The 20,419-nt window shown below is 36.3% G+C and overlaps 2 protein-coding genes across 2 annotated transcripts; one reads left to right on the top strand and one right to left on the bottom strand.

Moving 5' to 3' along the window:
- Nucleotides 1-1,992: 1,992 nt before the first annotated feature.
- tmem144b (transmembrane protein 144b) lies at nucleotides 1,993-7,236 on the bottom strand. Its single transcript, XM_073820225.1, has 12 exons — nucleotides 7,173-7,236; nucleotides 6,868-6,990; nucleotides 6,676-6,798; nucleotides 6,501-6,600; nucleotides 5,438-5,518; nucleotides 4,839-4,920; nucleotides 4,625-4,698; nucleotides 2,945-3,063; nucleotides 2,736-2,855; nucleotides 2,438-2,535; nucleotides 2,287-2,340; nucleotides 1,993-2,076 (listed from the first exon to the last, which is right to left on the bottom strand). Exons 1-12 carry the CDS (start codon nucleotides 7,234-7,236, stop codon nucleotides 1,993-1,995), a joined length of 1,122 nt encoding a protein of 373 aa, XP_073676326.1.
- Nucleotides 7,237-7,680: 444 nt separating this feature from the next.
- Nucleotides 7,681-19,845, top strand: LOC141287963 (alcohol dehydrogenase class-3-like). The gene is made up of 10 exons (XM_073820082.1): nucleotides 7,681-7,774; nucleotides 7,909-8,024; nucleotides 9,192-9,293; nucleotides 10,132-10,279; nucleotides 10,436-10,523; nucleotides 11,240-11,459; nucleotides 11,546-11,806; nucleotides 11,942-12,074; nucleotides 12,188-12,326; nucleotides 15,628-19,845. Exons 2-10 carry the CDS (start codon nucleotides 7,926-7,928, stop codon nucleotides 15,650-15,652), a joined length of 1,215 nt encoding a protein of 404 aa, XP_073676183.1. The 5' UTR covers nucleotides 7,681-7,774; nucleotides 7,909-7,925; the 3' UTR covers nucleotides 15,653-19,845.
- Nucleotides 19,846-20,419: the final 574 nt, after the last annotated feature.

Below are 20,419 nucleotides of genomic sequence, written 5' to 3'. Positions count from 1 at the left end.
TTATATTTATTCCAATGTTGTTTTTAAAAGTATCTTTTTGATTCTTTAAAAAGTAAAAAAAAACATTTAATATTAATAATCTGCGTGTACCTTTAAGGAATGTCACTACCGAACACCTTTTTTTCTGCAATTAAGTACACTTCCATAACATAACATTTAATTTTTATATGTATACAACTGTTCAGAACTGTGCTAGCTAACCATGTACCGATTAGCATCTTTGAGCTAGCTTCAAAAGTATCTAAAATTGTCACTACCAAAACATTGTGGAGTTTTGGTAACATTTTTGTTTTTTTGGGTGTTGCCCCATAAAATTGTCACTACTGAAACAGTCACAACCAAATGTTATCATTGTTTTGGTTTCGACAAAAAGGAACACTTATTCTTTTATTTGGTGAAAATAAAACACTTTTAGTTCAATAATGCACTTTTTTTTTTTGTATTTTAGTGTGTTTTGGTAGCGTTTTATAATGCAAGTTACAATTCTGTAATGTGATGTGGTCGCTACCAAAATATTACTGTCACTACCGAAACATGGGACGTTTCATCAAAAATGAAACATACTGAATAATCAACTAAGATGTTATGATCGTTTTTGGTTCAGTGTAACTTTGAAATCAGTATGATCAACTTTTTGTTTGATTCAAAATACAACAAATTTCAAACTTGAAATATTGTTAAAAATGCTACTGTTATTGATTTACCTCTGGAAAAATGTTGATAAAATAGCAAAAATTTATACAGTCAAGCCCAAAATTATTCATACCCTGGCAAATTCTGACTTAGTTACTTTTATTCAACCAGCAAGTTTTTGTTTTGACCGGAAATGACAGAGGAGAACGTACAAGAGGCATCATTGTGGAAAAAAATATTTCTCAGCTTTTATTTACATTCGAACAAAAAGTGGCATGTCCAAAAGGATTCATACCCTTTGCAAACTGTCACAGTCCATGGGAAAATCCAAAGTTCTATACCATTCCAAATAGTCCAAGCTGTACTAAAGCATCCTAATTACCCTGATTCATTGGAAACAGCTGTTTTCATCAACTCAACAGGTGAAAAACAGAAGCTCTCTGCTGCTGGTTTGTGGACAGTCATGGCAAAAGGAGCTCTTGGAAGACCTGCGGCTGCGCATTGTGGCTGCTCACAAGTCAGGAAAGGGCTATAAGACCATATCGAAATGTTTTGATATTTATATTCCAGTAATATTGAGTAATATTTTTTTCGACAACGATGCCTCTTGTACATCGTCTTATTATCTTTTGGGAGAAGCCTGTGTCATTTCCAGTCAAAAAAAAAAAAAAAACTCTGGTTGAATAAAAGTAACTTTAAGTCAGAATTAGCCAGGGGTACGAATAATTTCAGGCTTGACTGTATATTTTACAATGTAGATGCAAGCAAAATCTTTTTAGGTCAATATAACCCTTCTAATCTAATTTTTATTACGGTTTTCGGTAGTGACAAATTTGGGGAGAGGACAAATATTTCAAAACTCCTGATAATACAATATGAGAATTAACTGCACAATTACTAGAAATATGTACCTTCAATATTATACAATTTGCATACATAATGTTTTTTTTGGAACAATTCTGTATGCCATATACACCTATATAACTGCTTGTCCAGTCTTTGTCAGTCTCTCTGCTCAGAGTCTTATTGGAGATATAAAAAGTCACGTAATGCACTGGTCAAAAACGTCAGGGACCCTGATGATGACTCAGTTGAAAAATATACAACAAATATAAACACAAAGCTATATACATAGCCTAGCCAAAAGGGGAAATAGTTTAATTCAAATACACCTTACAACACCTACAATTGATTTTGACAGTAATTAAAAAGCAAGAGCAAGAAATGTGCAAATTCCATCAGGGGCTACTAAGCAACTGCAGAGGCCTTATACAAGGTGATAAGACTGTTCAGTGATTGCGGGAATATTGGTTTAAAACTTGATCAACCATTGCCACCTTGTGGTAACAACGTACAGACTCACATCTTTGAATAGGCAGTTAACAGTGAGCCTGCCAGGACAACACAAGATGCCAATACAAACAGCAACAAATTCCCAAGTCCCTGAGTGGAAAAAACAAACAAAACCTTTGTTAGGATGGCCCAAACATAAGTCAATTTCAATGGATCAATAGCAAAATAATAGCAATAGTTCCAATACAATATAGCATTTTCTAAAGACATACTCATGTTCAATTGAAAAGTGTAATGCTAAATCATGTAAAAATGCCATCTGAAACACTGAATAAATATAAATCGCTTTATGTTACCTACTTTGACCTCTTTAAATACCACGCTTCCCCACAAAGCAGCTACTAAGCCATAACCCTGAAAGCAAAGTAGAAAGCACTAGCATTACATGCGATTTGCAACGCAGAGTGAATGAGGGCATGAAAGATTTCTTTTTTCTTTGCATAATACTTACAGCATTAATTATAGGGAATGTGATCACTGCACTAAGGTAGTAATTTGCCATAAGCCAGGCATATGTGGCTAATCCCCACATCAGACCACTCAAAAAACCTGCATGGAAGATCTTACATGAGCAACACAGGAACTCAATATACTGAATATTTTGTATCACATGTGTATCATGTTCAGTGGCTTACTGTATGCTGTACATGTAACTTAATGTAGTTACAACTGTGGTGGAAATACAAAACAACATGGTCCTTTTATCTAAATTAAAACAAAGATGATGCAATAGAAAGCACATTAATTACCAGGTAAGATGGCTCTGGGATAAATCCGGGGCCTGTTCTTCATGACTGCACAGTAAGCTAGAAAATACACTGTGCTCATGAGGAAAATTCCACTGTAATGGGCAAAGCAGTAGTCAATTTCTGTAATGGATGGCAAAACATGTTAGAATAGCCCATCTCATTAAGCTGTCACTGATATTGAAACTTTTTAATCAAACTTGTATACATACCATTCTGACTGGATCCAGTAAACATACTTGAATTGTTTGTGGCATGGATTTTAATGTAGAAAACAGGCACAAAAGAAGAACCATAAAGGACACCTGAAAACATGGCCAAGATGCAGCCACTGTAACAAGAGAATATCATTGAAAATAAATAGTGCATAGGTTTGACAAAACTAGAATCTAAAGCTGAAAATCTAATTTTAAAAATGTAATATAAAGCTGCAAACAGTGATAAGTTGCTTTAAGGCATTTAAGCATATAAGGAAAAATACATTTAGCAAGGCTGCACCTACCTAAATCAATGATTAAAAAATGCATTAAGTAAAAAAAAAAAACAAAAAAAACAAAAAAAACAAAAAAAACACAAACAGGTAATTTACCATAGAAATACAGTGTTTTAAAGTCTTAACTGTTATAGCGCCAGCTGTGGTCTGATCTCCTTAAAACTTTGCATGCTTTTTTCAATCACCTGTCTCATGTGCTCACCAGGTTTTGTGAAATTGAGTTTTCCTTTAGGCTTTATAGGATTTGGGGTAAATTTGGACAAGCACCTTTTTTAAACGACCCCGTTATAACCACCCAAAAGGTGAATTTAATTTTTGGGGGGATAATTATTGACCTAGAAAGTCCAGAGAATTGTACTGCAGTGTTTTTTTCTAGATTGCGCGAAAAAAACAAATACTAGTTTGCAAAAGTAGTTTTTTAAAATCTTCTCAATCATTTAGCCAACAGTTTGATTGACATTCTCGCATTCTATCGCATTATATGAATATCGCACGTATGTGTGAAAAACCGTGCAATGTACAATCGTTTACACCCTTAAAAAAAATGAGAGTGAGAGCCTCCCTGAGTGGCTGATATTTTTCAAATTTCTCTCAGACCTTTGGGGTCGTGAGGTCGAGAGTTTTGTTTCGATCGGCCTCCGTTAATCTTGTCTAACAGTTGCCAATGGCGGCCATGATTTTTGAGATGTAAATGTCCTTATAGACACTTGTGGCACTTTGGACCAAGACTGTGTACACAGATTTTCATGTTGAAAGGAGTCAAAGGACAAATGGTTGTCTGAGGTTATAGCCATTTATATGGTTTCTTCCCTCTAATAGTGCCACCAAGTGGCCAAGCTCCACGATTTTTTACTTATAGGCATTTTACTAAAAGTAGTCATGCCCCTTTCGAATGTTTTGGCATCCCTTTGCGACGATAAGGCTAAATTTGAACTTTTTTTTTGATAACTATTGATATTCACTCTCCAGATAATCTTTCTGCACTGGTTTGGTTTTGGTTTCACAACAATGTGTTTTGTCCGCCATGAGCCAAGGATTTCAATGACATAAGACACTTCAGTCTGCGACTGACATACTTTTGTTCGCTGTAGCGTCCCCGTCAGGCTGATTGGGGCGAGCCTTGGTCACGTTGTAGGTGGTGTGAGTACTACCATCACTCCAAGTTTTAAGTCCCTACGACTTACAGTTTGGGCCGCATGACCATTGCACCATTGCACAACCATTCTAACAATTACAATAGGGTTTCAGCGCTTCACGCTTGAACCCCTAAAAATCAAACAAGTTAAAGAATATTTTAGTACAGAAGTCATCAAACTCTGACTTTCCAGTACAGTGTTGATGTGCTAGAACTTGAAAAACTCCAAAAAGAATGGAACTTGGATGGCCGACAAATACTTACAACACTCTCTTGCTCTTTGGTGAAATTGTGTCCACCCATGAAACACTGGGGCTAGTGAAGTCTGGATTCAATCTCTAAAGACAGACGTGTGAATGCACATACTGTACACACAAAATCTCAGCAAAGATTTGTGTATCCAAGACAAAATATACAAAACAATATTCTCTATAACATCCAAAAAGCTCTTAATGTGGAAAAGCCCTAACAAACTTACCCTATCATCAATCAACAAAGGCATGGATTCAGTAGATGCACGTCGCTGAACATCGCTTTTCACAAAGAAGAATATGACGGCACTGGAACAAAGACATGATTGTGTTACATAAAAACTGTACCAAGGGGTTCTCTATCACAATAAATAAAAGGTAAGGATGTTTTTATTCCACATCCCATAAAATCAGATCGAACTGTGGATCCAATACAACATGACTTCAGGTCTTATGAGGAGATTTATCCTGTCTTACACAGTATATTGCATTTTCAATTTCAGAGAAACTTTTAGACGAGAAAGACGGCAGCTCTTTGATCTCAAAAGGATCTCTGTGAGGTGTAACTCCTAAGTGAACTAGAAATATTTTCAGGATGGAAATCTTGTCTGTCAATATTAAAGCGCTGTGCCCACAGCATTTCCTTTCCATTGGTGTGGGTTTCGGCTCTGCTTTGAGGACTGAAACCACCTGAATGAACACAATATTACTTAAAATTTCAGCCTTCATTAATCAAAGGAACATCCTCTTAATGGTCTACCACCAAATACTATGCACACACTAAAACTAATGCTTAAGGAGATCACATTGCCTGCTCTCTCATTACCTTAGCAGACAAAGGCCAGCTCCACAATAATTGAGTATCGGCTTGGATACATCCTCCGGATGCAGACCAAACCATCCAAACCTTGAAAGGAATGAATTAAGAGGTTAATTCACCTCTGCCTTTAATTAAAAACATGGATAACATCCTACAATAAGGACCCATTACATTAACCAACAATGACCAATACATCAGTTACATTATATAAAAGTCTTCGTTAATGTAAGTTAATAAAAATACAACATTTGCGTTCATGTTAGCTCAGGTTCAATAATAGAGTGTTTTTACTAGGTGTCATTAATCGGCAACACTAAACGTAAATATTGCCACTGAACTGAACAAAACTTGCATATTTTTCTGATTATTCCTGCTGAAAATAGTCATTTATTGTCATGTTTTGGGCTGTACTAGTCGGTTGGACTGGGAAAAACATTTGGAGTACTACAGTCTGCCAAAAGTTGTAACAAATCAAGGAGAAGAGTGCAAAATCTGTCTCAGGAACAAAAGGCATTTGTGGTAGGCCAAACTGAGCCAGGATTTCCAGGGCAAAAATTGTGACAACATTGGTGTTTGTTCTCATTATTACCATTCAGAGAGGTGAAATATTAGGCTAATATCTTAATTAATACTGCTTGTATGTATCTTTAACTTTAGTTTGTCAAAATATTGCACACTTGACTGCTTACAAAGTCCTTCTCTATATGATTTAGCAGCTTCCACACATTTTTTCCAAGATTTAGACAGCATAAATTAGCAGAACAAGGCATTCAGTAGTACATTAACCATGCATCCTTGCTGTTGTTTATATTCGAGTATCTCCACTAAGGCTGCGCATCAAGGTAACTGACCAAATCATGATGTAAGTGCAAACTCTCTATAATATTAAAAAGCCTAACATTCTCCCTATTTTCCAGATGCTTGTGTCACCAGTGGACCTCTTAACCAAACTTGTCAACCAACTCGAATGGCATAAACTAGCCTGGGCCATCATGGAAATCTACGTTCCAACGTTTTACATCAGGAAATTCAATTCATCCATAGTTTAAGCCCTAAGAAACCAGCTTACCTTGAGCTTGCCCATCCAATTAGTAGTCCACTGGATCCCCAAAGCAAAATTCCTAGTCCAAGGCCAATGAACTTTACAACTGGGACTGCTGTTATATTTCCTAAGAGGTAAATCTGTTATGAATTATATCTAGATTTATTAAACACATTTTTATTCACCCACACATATGCTTTACCAGTGGCCCAAAGTGCTCCTCCAAGCATAGCGGCAGGATGGGCTCTGGAGGGGCGAAACAACGTATCCACAACCAGTCCAACAAACCATATTGCTGAACAGCAAATCCACTGAAAAAACATTCCTGTAAAGACAACAGATTTTGACACAAGGTTGTTTAAATGCTGGCTTGATGGATAAAAGTTAAACTCACCATCACCGGCATCAACTGTTTTAACAGGAACGAAGTAACTTCCATACAACAGCACTGCAATCGCACAGGCCACAAAGCCATAAGTGGGGTCTGTATTGTTGGCTTCATTAGAGGATAAGGACTCTAGGTATGAAACAAAACTGAAGGTTGATCATTTATGCTTAAAAAACATAACTGTCTACAATAGAGCAACTGTTGACTTTCCAAGCCCGCACACACAGAGGTGACACAGCAGTGTAATGTCAGTTAACAATAGTTTAATCTGAATATTTATCTTTGTTTTTAACAAGTAATATTTAATCTACCTTCAGTTGACAATGTGCTAGAGCATCTTATGACAAAAAACACAATTACAGCTAGTAAAGCCATCAGGATATAAGCACTACATTTGTTATTGTGGCAATGCAGCAAAGTGGTTTGCAAAGTGTAAACCAGGTGTCATTAATTGGCCCCACTATCATGTCCTACTAACCAATCAGAGTGTTGCAGGAGGTATTTATTTTTCTTAAAGGAGCCTCAGTCACCATTCACTGTCATTAGAGTTTTTTTTTCTATACACAAAAAGTGAATGACGACTTTGTGAGCTAATTCTGCTCTCTTTTTGTGTTCCAGAGAAGAAAGTCATACGAGTTTGTAACTGAGGGTATTAATAAATATAATGATATTTTGGAGTGAGTTTTTGCTTTAAACTGGACGTATTTTCCAAACAGCTCCACTAGATGTCGATCACGTTCCAACTTGTTTTGATTCCGTCACCCTCGCTCAGAAGAAAAGATGGTTAGCCAATCACATGAGTTTGTCCCAGTTGTTTGGCCAGCATCCCAAATTCTGAATATGCAAACCAGAAAAGAAGTAGCAACAACACTGCTCTCTTATACTCTTTGACCCCGATAAAAACGCTCACTGAGTGAGTTAAGAGTAATAATACAATGCATCTCCTGTACCAAATGTCTTTTTGAATGTTAAAATGTTGTGTGTAAAGTAATAGAAACTAGTATCGCACTAGAGTACTATTAGTTATTATTTATGCTTTTGTTTCAGCATTTTAGCTGCCTTAAATGTTCTGTCTCTGCAACGTTGTCTATAGCAGACGAAAGAGCACAGTGGAAAGATTCACTGTATCAAAGTGTGTCGTTGCCATGGAAACTGAGGGTAAGGTAAGGACAAAACAGGAAATTAACATATTGTAACAAATGAAAACAGTCTTGCTCAACAAAACTGCATTTATTTAATCACAAACAATAGAAACAGCAGTATTGTGAAATATTACAAATTTAAACAACAGCAGGATCTTTTAGAAATCTTTCTAATTATGTGACCAGGCAGGGGTATATTTGTAGCAATAGCCAAAAATACATTGTATGGGTCGAAATGATCGATTTTTCATTTATGCCAAAAATTATTAAGTAAAGATCATGTTTCATGAAGATATTTTGTTACATTTTCTACCTTAAATATATCAAAACGTAATTTTTGATTAGTAATATCATGCATTGCTAAGAACTTTATTCGGACCACTTTAAAGGCCATTTTCAGATTCCAGATGTTTAAATAGTTGTCCCTCAACCAAATATTGTCCTATCCTAACAAACCATACATTAATGAAAAGCTTGTTTAATTGCTTGTTTTATTCAGCTCTCTGACTATGCAAATTCAAACAAATTGACCCTTATGACTGGTTTTCATATGTGACCCTGGACTACAAAATAAGGTTAAATTTTACAAATTTTAAAGTTTCTGAGATCTATGCATCATATGAAAGCTCAATAAATAAGCTTTCTATTGATATATGGTTTGGTATGATAGGACAATATTTGGCCGAGATACATCTATTTGAAAATCTGGAATCTGAGGGTGCAAAAAAATCAAAATGATGAGAAAATCACCTTTAAAGTTGTCCAAATTAAGTTCTTAACAATGCATATAACTAATCAAAAATTACATTTTGATGTATTTACAGTAGGAATTTTACAAAAAATCTTCATGGAACATGATCTTTACATAATTTCCTAATGATTTTTGGCATAAAAGAAAAATCAATAATTTTGACCCATACAAAGTATTTTTGGCTATTGCTACAAATATACCCCAGCGACTTAAGACTGGTTTTGTGGTCCAGGGTCACATATGTGCTGCCTATAAATACTTTGATGAAACTGTGATGCATTTTTTAGGATTCTTTGATAAATAGGAAACATTACAAATGTATTATTTGTCATTTTGATCAATTTAATGCATCCTTGTTGAATAAAAGTATTAATTTAAAAATCTTACTGACCCAAAATGTTTTAATGATTGTGCATATATTTATTTTAACCTCTAAGGTGATCAAGTGCAAGGCAGCAGTAGCATGGGAGCCACGAAAAGCACTTTCCATTGAGGAGGTGGAGGTTGCACCTCCTAAAGCACATGAAGTACGAATTAAGGTAGATCCAATATTCGTCATGTTAGGATAGATATATTTACTTATGTTTATTTATATTTACAGTGATGGCTAAAATTATTAGAACACTAGTATTTTCACTAGCTAAAAATGGTTTTAAGTCAGTTATTTCAATCCGTTGCTGTAGTGTTTAAGTAGGAAATATCAGTTTACATTTCCAAACATTCATTTTGTCATTAATTGTAATAATCCAGTGAGATTTTTGTTTGCACAAGGAGTCTGACAACAGCCAGTGCTCCACAAAAAGATCTGATCTTTTCATCACCCTGTCTGGAATGACTTGAAGAAACAGAACAAACTGAGACAGACTAAATCCAGAAGAACTGTAATAACGTCTCCAAGATGCTTCAAGAAACCTACCTGCAAAGCTACCTGAAAAACTATGCGCAAGTGCAAAAGCTGCTAAACGCAAAGGATGGTCACACCAAATGTTAATTTAATTTAGTTAATAAAAGTTAATTGATAAAGAAAATCTATTTATGACATTATTTTTGACAGCGTTTAGTGCCTAAAACTTTTAACAGTACTGTAGCTTTGCTGTAAGGATTCAGTCTATCTCAGTTTGACAGACTGGATGTTTATGAGATCAGATGTGTGGAGCACTGGCTGTTGTCAGGCTCCTTGTGCAAACAAAAATCTCACTGGGTTATTACAATTATTGGCAAAATGAATGTTTGGAAATGTAAACTGATATTTCCTACTGACACTACAGCAAAATATACTAGAAAAATAATTTTGGCCACCACTGTATATGAAATCTTGTTTATTGTCCTTTCAAAGGAACAAGTATTATTTTACTAAGTAGTCTTTTCTCTTGTCAGATAGTAGCATCTGGAGTATGCCACTCAGATTGGGCTTACCTGTATGATATTGCTAAAATGAAGCCACGGTCTTTTCCTTTAATCCTGGGGCATGAAGGAGCTGGAATTGTGGAAAGTGTTGGTCCAGGTGTCACAAAGGTGTCTAAAGGTAAACTAAGAAATCCATCATAAACACTTTTCATTTTGTTATTTCTAACAAGATGTGAAATGTTTATAAATTAAAACTTCTGAATTCTCAATTGCATCATCCTAGATACATGAATGTTGCATTATTTCAGAATGCTTTATTTTCATATATGTGCAGGAGATAAAGTCATTCCTCTGTTCCTGCCACAGTGTGGACAATGTGAACGCTGCCTGAGTCCAAAGACAAACCTCTGTACAAAAAACTGGTTAGAATAATAATAAAACTACTCTGCCAGTCAAAAGATTTTGAACAGTAAGATTTTTCAGTGTCACATCATCCTTCAGAAATCCTTCTAATATGCTGATTTGCTGCTCAAGAAACATTTTGTATTATTTTTTTTAAATTAATAATTTTAGCTATTGTACTATTAGCAAGGATGCTTTAAATTGATCAAAAGTGACAATAAAGACTAAAGACATTTATAATGTTACAAAGGTTTATATTTCAGATAAATGCTGTTCTTCTGAACTTTCTTTTCCTCAGGGAAATCTGAAAAATTCTACTTAGCTGTTTTCAACATAATATTAAAAAAGACATATTATTTTAGCAGCAAATCAGAATATTAGAAAGATTTTCTGAAGTATGTGACTGGAGTAAACTGGAGTAATGATGCAAAAAAATAAGCTTTGAAATAACAGGAATACTTTATATTTTTAAAATGTATTCAAGTAGAAAACATTTTAAATATTAAAAAAATATATATTTTTTTGTTTTTGCTGTACTTTGGATCAAATAAATGCAGACTTGGTGCGCAGAAGAGACGTCTTCAAAAAACATTAAATATTTATTTAATAAAACATAGTGATTTTTGCAAGTTATTTACAAAGACATTCAACTTTTTTTTAATGTTCCATGTTGTTAATGTTGCAATGGAAAATCCCTTATCCATTGATATTCATGGACATTTTCTCTGCTTCTTAGGGAGAAAACTCAACAGGGTGTTCTTGCAGATGGCACAAGCAGGATCACCTGCAAGAATCAGCAGATTTACCAGTTTATTGGTATCAGCACCTTCTCTGAATATACTGTTGTGCCAGAGGACAACGTCACCAAGATTCACCCAGACGCTCCACTGGACAAAGTCTGTCTGCTGGGCTGTGGAGTGTCTACAGGATATGGAGCAGCAGTGAACACAGCCAAAGTATGTAATGTCCGATTTCCACTAGATTATAGAACAATACATAAAATAAAACTGTGTGTTATATTTTTTGTCATTATCCTCCCCAGGTAGAATCTGGCTCTACATGTGCAGTGTTTGGTTTGGGAGCTGTCGGGTTGGCAGCTGTCATGGGATGCAAGGCAGCCGGTGCCACCAGGATCATTGGCATTGACATCAACCCAGACAAATTTGAGATCGCCAACACTTTTGGAGCGACTGAGTTTGTGAACCCTAAAGACCACAGTAAACCCATTCAGGAGGTGTTGAGGGAGCTGACTAATGGTGGTGCTGACTTTTCTATTGAGTGTGTGGGGAATGTGGGAGTTATGGTAAGTTCCAATAACCAGTGTGTATTATTATTATTCGAATATCTGTAGGTTTATTAGTAGAGCTGTAATTTGTGTCGTTTATATAAGTCAAGTTGCCATGTAGAAGAAAGTCATAACACAGTTTCCTCTGACCAGAGGGCTGCTGTGGAAGCATGCAGTCCTGCAGGGGGGATCTGTGTGATAGTGGGTTGGATTGAAGTGGAGGAACTTTCTCTGGCTCCCCTGGATATCCTATTAGGGAGAACTCTGAAAGGCACTTATTTTGGAGGTAATTACCAAGGCAGCTTTTCCTGTATTTAGTGTAGTGTGAGCTGTTTGGAGGGTAAATGTGCAAAATTATTAATTTTATGGTAATTAACCTGTTGTTCTTCTGATTGACAGGTTGGAAGAGTGTTGAGGCAGTGCCCAGACTTGTTCAAGACTATATGAGCGGGAAGCTTCTGCTGGATGAGTTTGTGACACACAAACTGGCTCTAGATCAGGTTAACCAGGCCTTTGATCACATGATCACTGGAAAAAGGTTAGTTTTTTTTTTGCATCTAATAATGAATATTTTATATGCTTCATCATTTTGTAATATTCTGTAATGTTCAGTGTAATCTATGTGTTCATATATTAAATGTTCATACAAATAAATTCAAATATTACACTATCAGTCAAAAGTTTCTGAACAGTAAGATTTCTAATGTTTAAAAAAAAAGTCTCTTCTGCTCACCAAGCCTGCATTTTTTTTTTATCCAAAGTACAGCAAAAACAGTAAATTTTTTAAATATTTTAACTATTTAAAATGGCTGTTTTCTATTTGAATATATTTTAAATCATAATTTAAAGCTGAATTTTAGCATCATTACTCTAGTCACGCAATATTATGTTGAAAATAACTAGTAGAATTGTTTTAGGTTTCTTTGATGAATAGACAGTTCAGACGAACAGCATTTTGAAATCTTTTGTAACATTTTAAATGTCTTTATCAAAACTTTTAATCAATTTAAAGCATCCTTGCTAAATAAAAGTATCCATTAATATAACCCCCCCCCCCCACACACACACACACACAAATTATACTGTCTACAAGCTTTTGAATGGTATCTTTCTATTCATCAAAGAATCCTGAAAAAAATGCTCTCCTCTTTTTTAATATTGATAATAATAATTTAAAAAATGTTTCTTGAACAGCAAGTTAGCATATTAGAATGATTTCTGAAGGATCATGTGACACTGAAGACTGGAGTATGATGCTAAAAAATTAGCTTTGATCACAGGAATAAATTACATTTAAAAAAATATTCAAATAGAAAACAGTTATTTCAAATAGTAAAAATATTACAAAATTTGACTGTTTTTGCTGTACTTTGGATCAAATAAATGCAGGCTTGGCGAGCAGAAGAGACTTCTTTAAAAACATTCAAGGGTGTGGCCAAAACTGGTACTGCAATCACTTTAAAAATACTGTAGAATGGTGTATCCCCTCCCCCTTCCCTCTGACTCGAGGTTGCCAGCTAAGCTGCAGGATCCATTTTCAGCCGTCTCCGTCTTTCAAAGGCATCTCCTATACAAATCCTTGTTTAATTTCGGACTTTGTCACAACGTATTTCGGATTCATAGCGAGGTCTTTTAGGTTTCATAACGTTATACATGTTTTCAGGGCCGGCCCTGTACATCTGGGGGCCCTAAGCAGGATCATTTTGGGGCCCTGCCTTGCAGTGAATACTAGTGGAGTTTTGCCAGTAGCCAGGTTTCCATCCAAAGATTTTGTTTGTGGGAAAAAAAAAACACAAAACAATTTAGCGCTTCGGAATTTTTACCGATATAGCTGGTGGAAATCTTATCGATAAAATTTCTCATGTGTCGACATAATCTTTTTCCGTTTAACTTTAGCGCATAAATTCTAAATCCATACTTCAAATGTCACAAAAATCTGTTTGGAAACACTTTTTTTGTAGAGAAAAGGGGCTTTGCTACGTTGCAAGTTAAAATGTATTAATTTTGTTCTGAAGATCTTGTTTTACGTGGATATTGGAATGATAAGTACAACATTTTAAATTAACTTGTTTTTGCTTGTTAGTAGCTTTTTATATTTTTGTTCTTCTCGTGTTATGAGTATTGTTCCATTAAATTTAAAGGATTTGTTCTGAAATAAAAGGGGGAAAATAGCATGTTTTTCAATATGTTTGGCTGACTGTATTTTATTATGACAATGAAGCTGCGTTGTCGAGTTAGTAATGCTTAACTGCGCACAGGAGGCGCCGACACGATCACTTGATTTCCCCCCCCCCCCCCTTATAAAAGTGGAAACAACTTACAATAGCCTACTCCTTCGTTTGTGGTCATATAAGAGTAAGACATTGTTCCAAACTATTCTAAATATTTATTTTATTAATGCACATTCACAATAAAAACAAACAGTGTGCTTTTGTAAAAAGGAAACAAACAGGATGCCTCGAGCGCATCAGAAAAATGAAACTAAATTCTGCATAGGTTGATATAGGCTGCTAATTGTTTCACATTTTTTTTCTTTCGTTTTGTTAATTCATAATTTATTTAGAAATAGATTTATTTGATATATAGCTGTATAATGTTTTCCTCCGTTCGCAGAAGCGCTGCAGGTGCGTGACCATGTGAATCCTCACACTCTGTTGTTTATGCTGCTTTTTGCGTGTATAAAATTAATCCATGGAAAACAAATTTAGGTATTTTTAATGGGTCACAGCCGCATATTAATTAAAATTTCCTTTAATTGTAATTTAACAATCCTGTAAGTTAACGTTAAAAATGTCTTAACGACCGTCGGTTGTCAGGAGAAATAAAATAACCGAAATGAACATTCCCATTTCTAAATAAAAGTTCATCAGAAAAATGACAATAATACAACTGCTCCTGTTTATGATTATTGTTGATGATCAAGTAAATAGTCTATAACAAAGTACAAAAAAAAAAAAAAAAACTCATGACACTTGTTAATAAAAATTAGCTAACATACAATTTAATATTAGGTTTTGTTTCAAATGGATAAAGAACAGGCTACTAGCCTATATAATTTACGCAATATAGGTGAAAATATGTATGGAAACAGCTCAAGGGCAGTTTTTTTTGCGATACACCAAAACTTATGCGACAGTTCGTTTTTTAGGGATGAGGTCATTATGCACACCATTTTATCGGTAAAAGGCCGGTTGGAAGGAAAACAGGATGTAGACAGCAAATCTTGCAGTTTTTTTTACACATATTCTCTTTGTCGATAACAAAACAGTGCAAAAACTGGATGAAAACTTGGCTAGTGACAGCCACGCGCTTTGCAACGTAATGACTCGGACCACTAGTGGGGGCCCCCTAGTGGCGGCGGGGCCCTAAGCAGCCGCTTAGTTCGCCTATAGGGAGGGCCGGCACTGCATGTTTTATCTGACACGTTCGTAGCTGCAGCTGTAACTAGAGCAGAGCTGGCCACCCGGATGACGAAACTCTACTGACTTTGTGATTGGTAGATAGCTGGAGGGTGGAGCCTCAGACCAAAACACAAAATGACAACAATAACATCAGTTGAGGGCTGCAACTTTCACTTTTAAATGACAATATCCTGGCCGGACCATTATTGTCAGTGATATAAGTATTTGAAATGATTTCTTAATGTCTAGTGACATGTCAGGGCCATTTTATAATTAACTGAAATAAATTTCTTACAAACAGTTCCTTTAAAATCTTACTGCTCAAAAACTTTTGAAGTAGTGTATATGTTCATATTTTATTCTTATATTAAAATCCAAAATCTAGGCAGGAAAAATTAGCAAAATCTGTAATTTGTTGATCTGTTCTCTCTTTCTTAGTATTCGGACAGTGATTGAGATGTGAAATGGTGATGATTCTCAATATCCTTCAAACAACTCAAGTACTTTTGGTGGGTTCCTCCTTTCCTTCTCTAAAGGCAATACACTATGCAAATGAAAGGCATAATCAGTGTCATACGTATTATTTTGACCGGTAAATGCCATTATGAACTTTGCAGAATAGGTATAAAAGACTGTTTTGCAATTTTTGCAAAGAATACAAAGACCATGTCTGTTTTGATCAGAAATGTTCCACACAATAAAGCCAAATCTGTTAAACTGATTTGGTTGTATCTCTTCTCTATTAGCAGCAGATGGCAAGCTTGCACTGCAAAACATCATTGTTTACTTAATTTCTTTTCTCTTGAAGGATTACAAATTTAAGATTCTGTTAATGATTTTTTGTTCCTACATTGTATTTAGCATTTATGGTAAAAATGAGGACATCAGATTATTCTCAAATTATTCTCTCAAGCAAAGTTAGTACCAAGTGGTTCCTGCCAGTTCCTGTTCTCCTGCAGTTCCTGAACACCTGGCAGGTTTCCCAAGTTAAGTGTGAATTCTAAGCTCAAGGTACAACTGCCTTTTGTTTAGCACCTTCGCATTTGAATGACACTTGTATTCTAAATAGATCAAGGATGGGAAAATCCTACTAGGCTGATTCCTGTACTGCATTTGCATGCTTTGTTTAGATTGACTCCACCTCTATATATCCCTTCCCCTTGGAAATGTATTTAAACTGTATTGTATCTGACATTAGTCAGACGACTTTTGAAGAACTGCAGCGACCAACAGCTAGGATCTCAATAAAGAGAAACTTCTGCTTCAAGATTTCCAAACGTCTCCTGGTCTCTGAGAAAAAAAGTTCACAACAGTTTTGGTGCCGTGACCCGGATAGAGCTTCTTACCAGACATCGTTCCAGACTGAATTCCAGAACCTTTTTTTCAGCTCAACAACGATTTTGTGAGTATAACTCTATCCAAAAGAACCGCTAAAGACCAGTACATATAGTTATCCTCTGCGCCGCCAGAGAAGTGTTAACAAACAGCTGCAGGGTTTGGTTAACAGACTAGTTTATCCTCTGTTTATTCAGAGAAGGTTAACTTCAGCTATTACAGTTTGGTTAACTAAGTTATCCTCTAAAAATGTTCTTTTTAGAGATGAAAGTTATCCTCTGTTCAGGCAGGGAAGATTAACATTACGTGTTAATATTTTGTTATCCTCTGTTTCAGGCAGGGAAGTTTAGCATAAAGTGCTAGTAGTTTGTGTTGTCCTCTGTTAATTCAGGGAAGGTTAACAATAGTTGATCTGTGTTAACAAGCGTACCCTCTGTTGATCAGAGAAGTTTTAGTGTCCTGTTGTGTCAGAAAAACATTACAAAATGTTGAGAAGGAATGCTAGGCTGATTCCAACTACAGAGAAAGGTGGACTAGCTACCCCTTTATGGACAGACGATGAGTTTAAATCATTGTTAGGAGAGCATATGGACTCAATAGTGACTGAGTCAGTAAAATTGGATTTGACAAAGAAATTTGATATTGATCCAGATAAAGTTTGGTCAATTGAAGAATGCAAAAAGGTACTTGGGGCATGTATCCGAAAGAAAACCCTAAAAGGCATTATCTGCTGCCACAGAGAATTGACTTTATCCTTAGCACAAGAACAGGCTCAGTGTATCGCTAAGTTGAAAGAACAAAACCAACAGCTGCACACTAGATTGTCCTGTTTCACTAAAAAGGTGGGCCATAACCAGGCCTCAACCAAAAGTGATTCAAAAGACCAACAGTCAGATGAAAGCTATCCTGACTTACAGTCTTCATGTAGACCAGAAGACAGTGGCAATACTGTAACAATGGAGAAAGATGCAGTAAATTCAGTGAAGGTATGTGGTGGTAGGAGAAGATCTCAGGGAATTAAGGGAATTGAAAGTGTTCCTCCCAACTCTTCTGTTGTCCCAGTACAAATGGTTGCCAAAGCGCTAAGACCTAAAGATATAGAGAGACTATCAGAGAGCTTACCTTCAGCACGCACACATTTTTCAGAATTTAGAAGAACATTGAACAGCAAAATGCGTCTTTATGACATGTCGTTAGCAGAAGTCACACAGCTGATGTCACAAATTTTAACTGAATCTGAATTCAACAGTTTTGAGTCTGCTGTTACTTCTGAACTACAACATGCCAGTAAAGGCGATTTGAGAGAAGGTGTTTTGAAAATTCTAAAGAATATCATAGGACCCAAAACAGACTGGTCCAGAATCACTAACTGTGTGCAGAAGAAGGATGAAACTGTAAGTGAGTACACTGAAAGGTTTTGTCAGTCAGCTGCAACATACAGTGGAATAGCTGACACTCCAGAGAAGGTGCTAGATGATAAAGGACCACTAGCTCGAACATGGTTTGATGGTCTTTTAATTGAATATAGAAATGCACTGCCTTTCTTAGATCTCACATGGTCGAATAGAACCCTGCAAAGCAACTTGGACAGGTTAGCTACGTGGGAAAGAAGCTCTGATGTTAAAACCAGAGTAAAGATTGCAGCAGCATCCTTTAAGTTGAAAACAGAGAACCGGCAGGAACGTAAATGTCCAAAGAGAGAGGGTAGTTGTCATTACTGCGGTAAACCTGGACACAGGATGAAAGAATGCAGGAAAAACAAAAAATATGTAAAAGAAATTAACAATGTAAATCAGCTTTTACACAGTCTGCTAGCAATGCTAAAACAGCACCTCCCCACTACACCAAACTCACTGGGCAGCTTGCTGAGGTGTTAACTATTAAGGCTGTGAGTTCTTAATTACCCCAGTAATCTACGACAAAGATGACAGACTCTTTGTAAACAGAACAAAGGGAAGTTGAATAACACTTCCCCCAAAATTGGGGACACTTGGTTAAGTACACTCACAGCCATAACTGTTATAATCCAGAATATTCTATTCAGTCACCCATCCTCTGTTATGATGTCTACCAGGACTGATGTTTAATTAGAGGACAGAAATGTAGTGATTGCATTGTTTTAGAAATACATGTATTTTGGTTCTGCATTAGGAACTCATGTCTCACACTATACAGTGTGCACAATACCTAAAGGGACAGACTAGGACACGCAGACCATTGAGGAGCCCAGGAAAGAACCGAAGTGCAGCAGGCCTCGGGGGCCAATCCTGTGGTGAAGATTTCCTCATAGGTTTTTCCCCATTAGTTGTTTTATCCCCACCTCACTGGTCTATTAGGTGTCAAATTAAGATTAGGTTAAGAAGAAAAAAAAAAACACTATACGATCACTAGAATTTTAATGTAATAAATAAAACCACTATACGATCAACAGAAGTCTAAAAATGTCTATGCATGAATACTGCTGGTCTGCTGTTTCTTTGTTTTCTTGTGTTTCAGGTGTGTATGCCAAGTCATCTTCATAAGAGAAACCCTGGCGTAAAGCATCGCTTCAGACATCCATGAACAAGCTTCATGAGGACAAAGAGTCATCTGAGTGAATCTACGTGGGAAACAGACTACAGAAAACAGTCTTCACAGCTATTCAGGCGCCATAGACTTCAAGACTTCCACTCTTATGCTACATGATTTTCTGTGACATCATGTAATTTGTGCGATATGTTACCATCCCTTGTCATATGTGTCAACAGCTATGGTTATGGAAAGAACTATTAAACCTAAGTAAATATAGGACAAGACATTTATGAAGGTTTAAATTTGTATTATGTGAGAGTTATTATAACTCTCAAAGGGGGGACTGAAGGATTACAAATTTAAGATTCTGTTAATGATTTTTTGTTCCTACATTGTATTTAGCATTTATGGTAAAAATGAGGACATCAGATTATTCTCAAATTATTCTCTCAAGCAAAGTTAGTACCAAGTGGTTCCTGCCAGTTCCTGTTCTCCTGCAGTTCCTGAACACCTGGCAGGTTTACCAAGTTAAGTGTGAATTCTAAGCTCAAGGTACAACTGCCTTTTGTTTAGCACCTTCGCATTTGAATGACACTTGTATTCTAAATAGATCAAGGATGGGAAAATCCTACTAGGCTGATTCCTGTACTGCATTTGCATGCTTTGTTTAGATTGACTCCACCTCTATATATCCCTTCCCCTTGGAAATGTATTTAAACTGTATTGTATCTGACATTAGTCAGACGACTTTTGAAGAACTGCAGCGACCAACAGCTAGGATCTCAATAAAGAGAAACTTCTGCTTCAAGATTTCCAAACGTCTCCTGGTCTCTGAGAAAAAAGTTCACAACACTCTCAATGTACTGTACAGCAAGAACATCTCTCCATTCTGTGTAAAATATTGCCAATCTAACTTTCATTATATATTTTAGACTTACAGTTGTTGAATTACAATTAGTTAAAGGTTGTATCAGCGATTTCTAGCCTGAAACATAAACTGTCAAATTCAGCTGACCTTTCATCACGATCCGCTCGCTGCCTGCCCCATAAATTGTCTGTGAAAAAAACGCATCTCTCTGGTCAGCCTAGGGTCCGAGATATGCCAAAAAAACGTACTCGGTTACTAACGTAACCTCGGTTCTCTTACGAGAGGGAACGAGTACTGCGTAAGAAGTATCTTACGCTAGGGGAAAATCCTTTTCTGCGAGATATTGAAGCCAAAAATTATCCTTAATTTTGAAATAATGTAAAGCGCGTTGCAGCAGCATACAGACATAGGCGAAACAGCTTGCGCGCCTATTGGCTGCTCTGCGGCAACTGCAGCAGCCTATTAGAGCGAGGCCTGACGCGACGCCAGATCCAATGGGGGCATTTCGCGCCCTTT

Source organism: Garra rufa, chromosome 16 (assembly GCF_049309525.1).
Source record: "Garra rufa chromosome 16, GarRuf1.0, whole genome shotgun sequence".
Classification (NCBI taxonomy): domain Eukaryota; kingdom Metazoa; phylum Chordata; class Actinopteri; order Cypriniformes; family Cyprinidae; genus Garra; species Garra rufa.
Note: the sequence above shows the minus strand (reverse complement) of the source record. Positions and strands in the feature narration are given on the sequence as shown.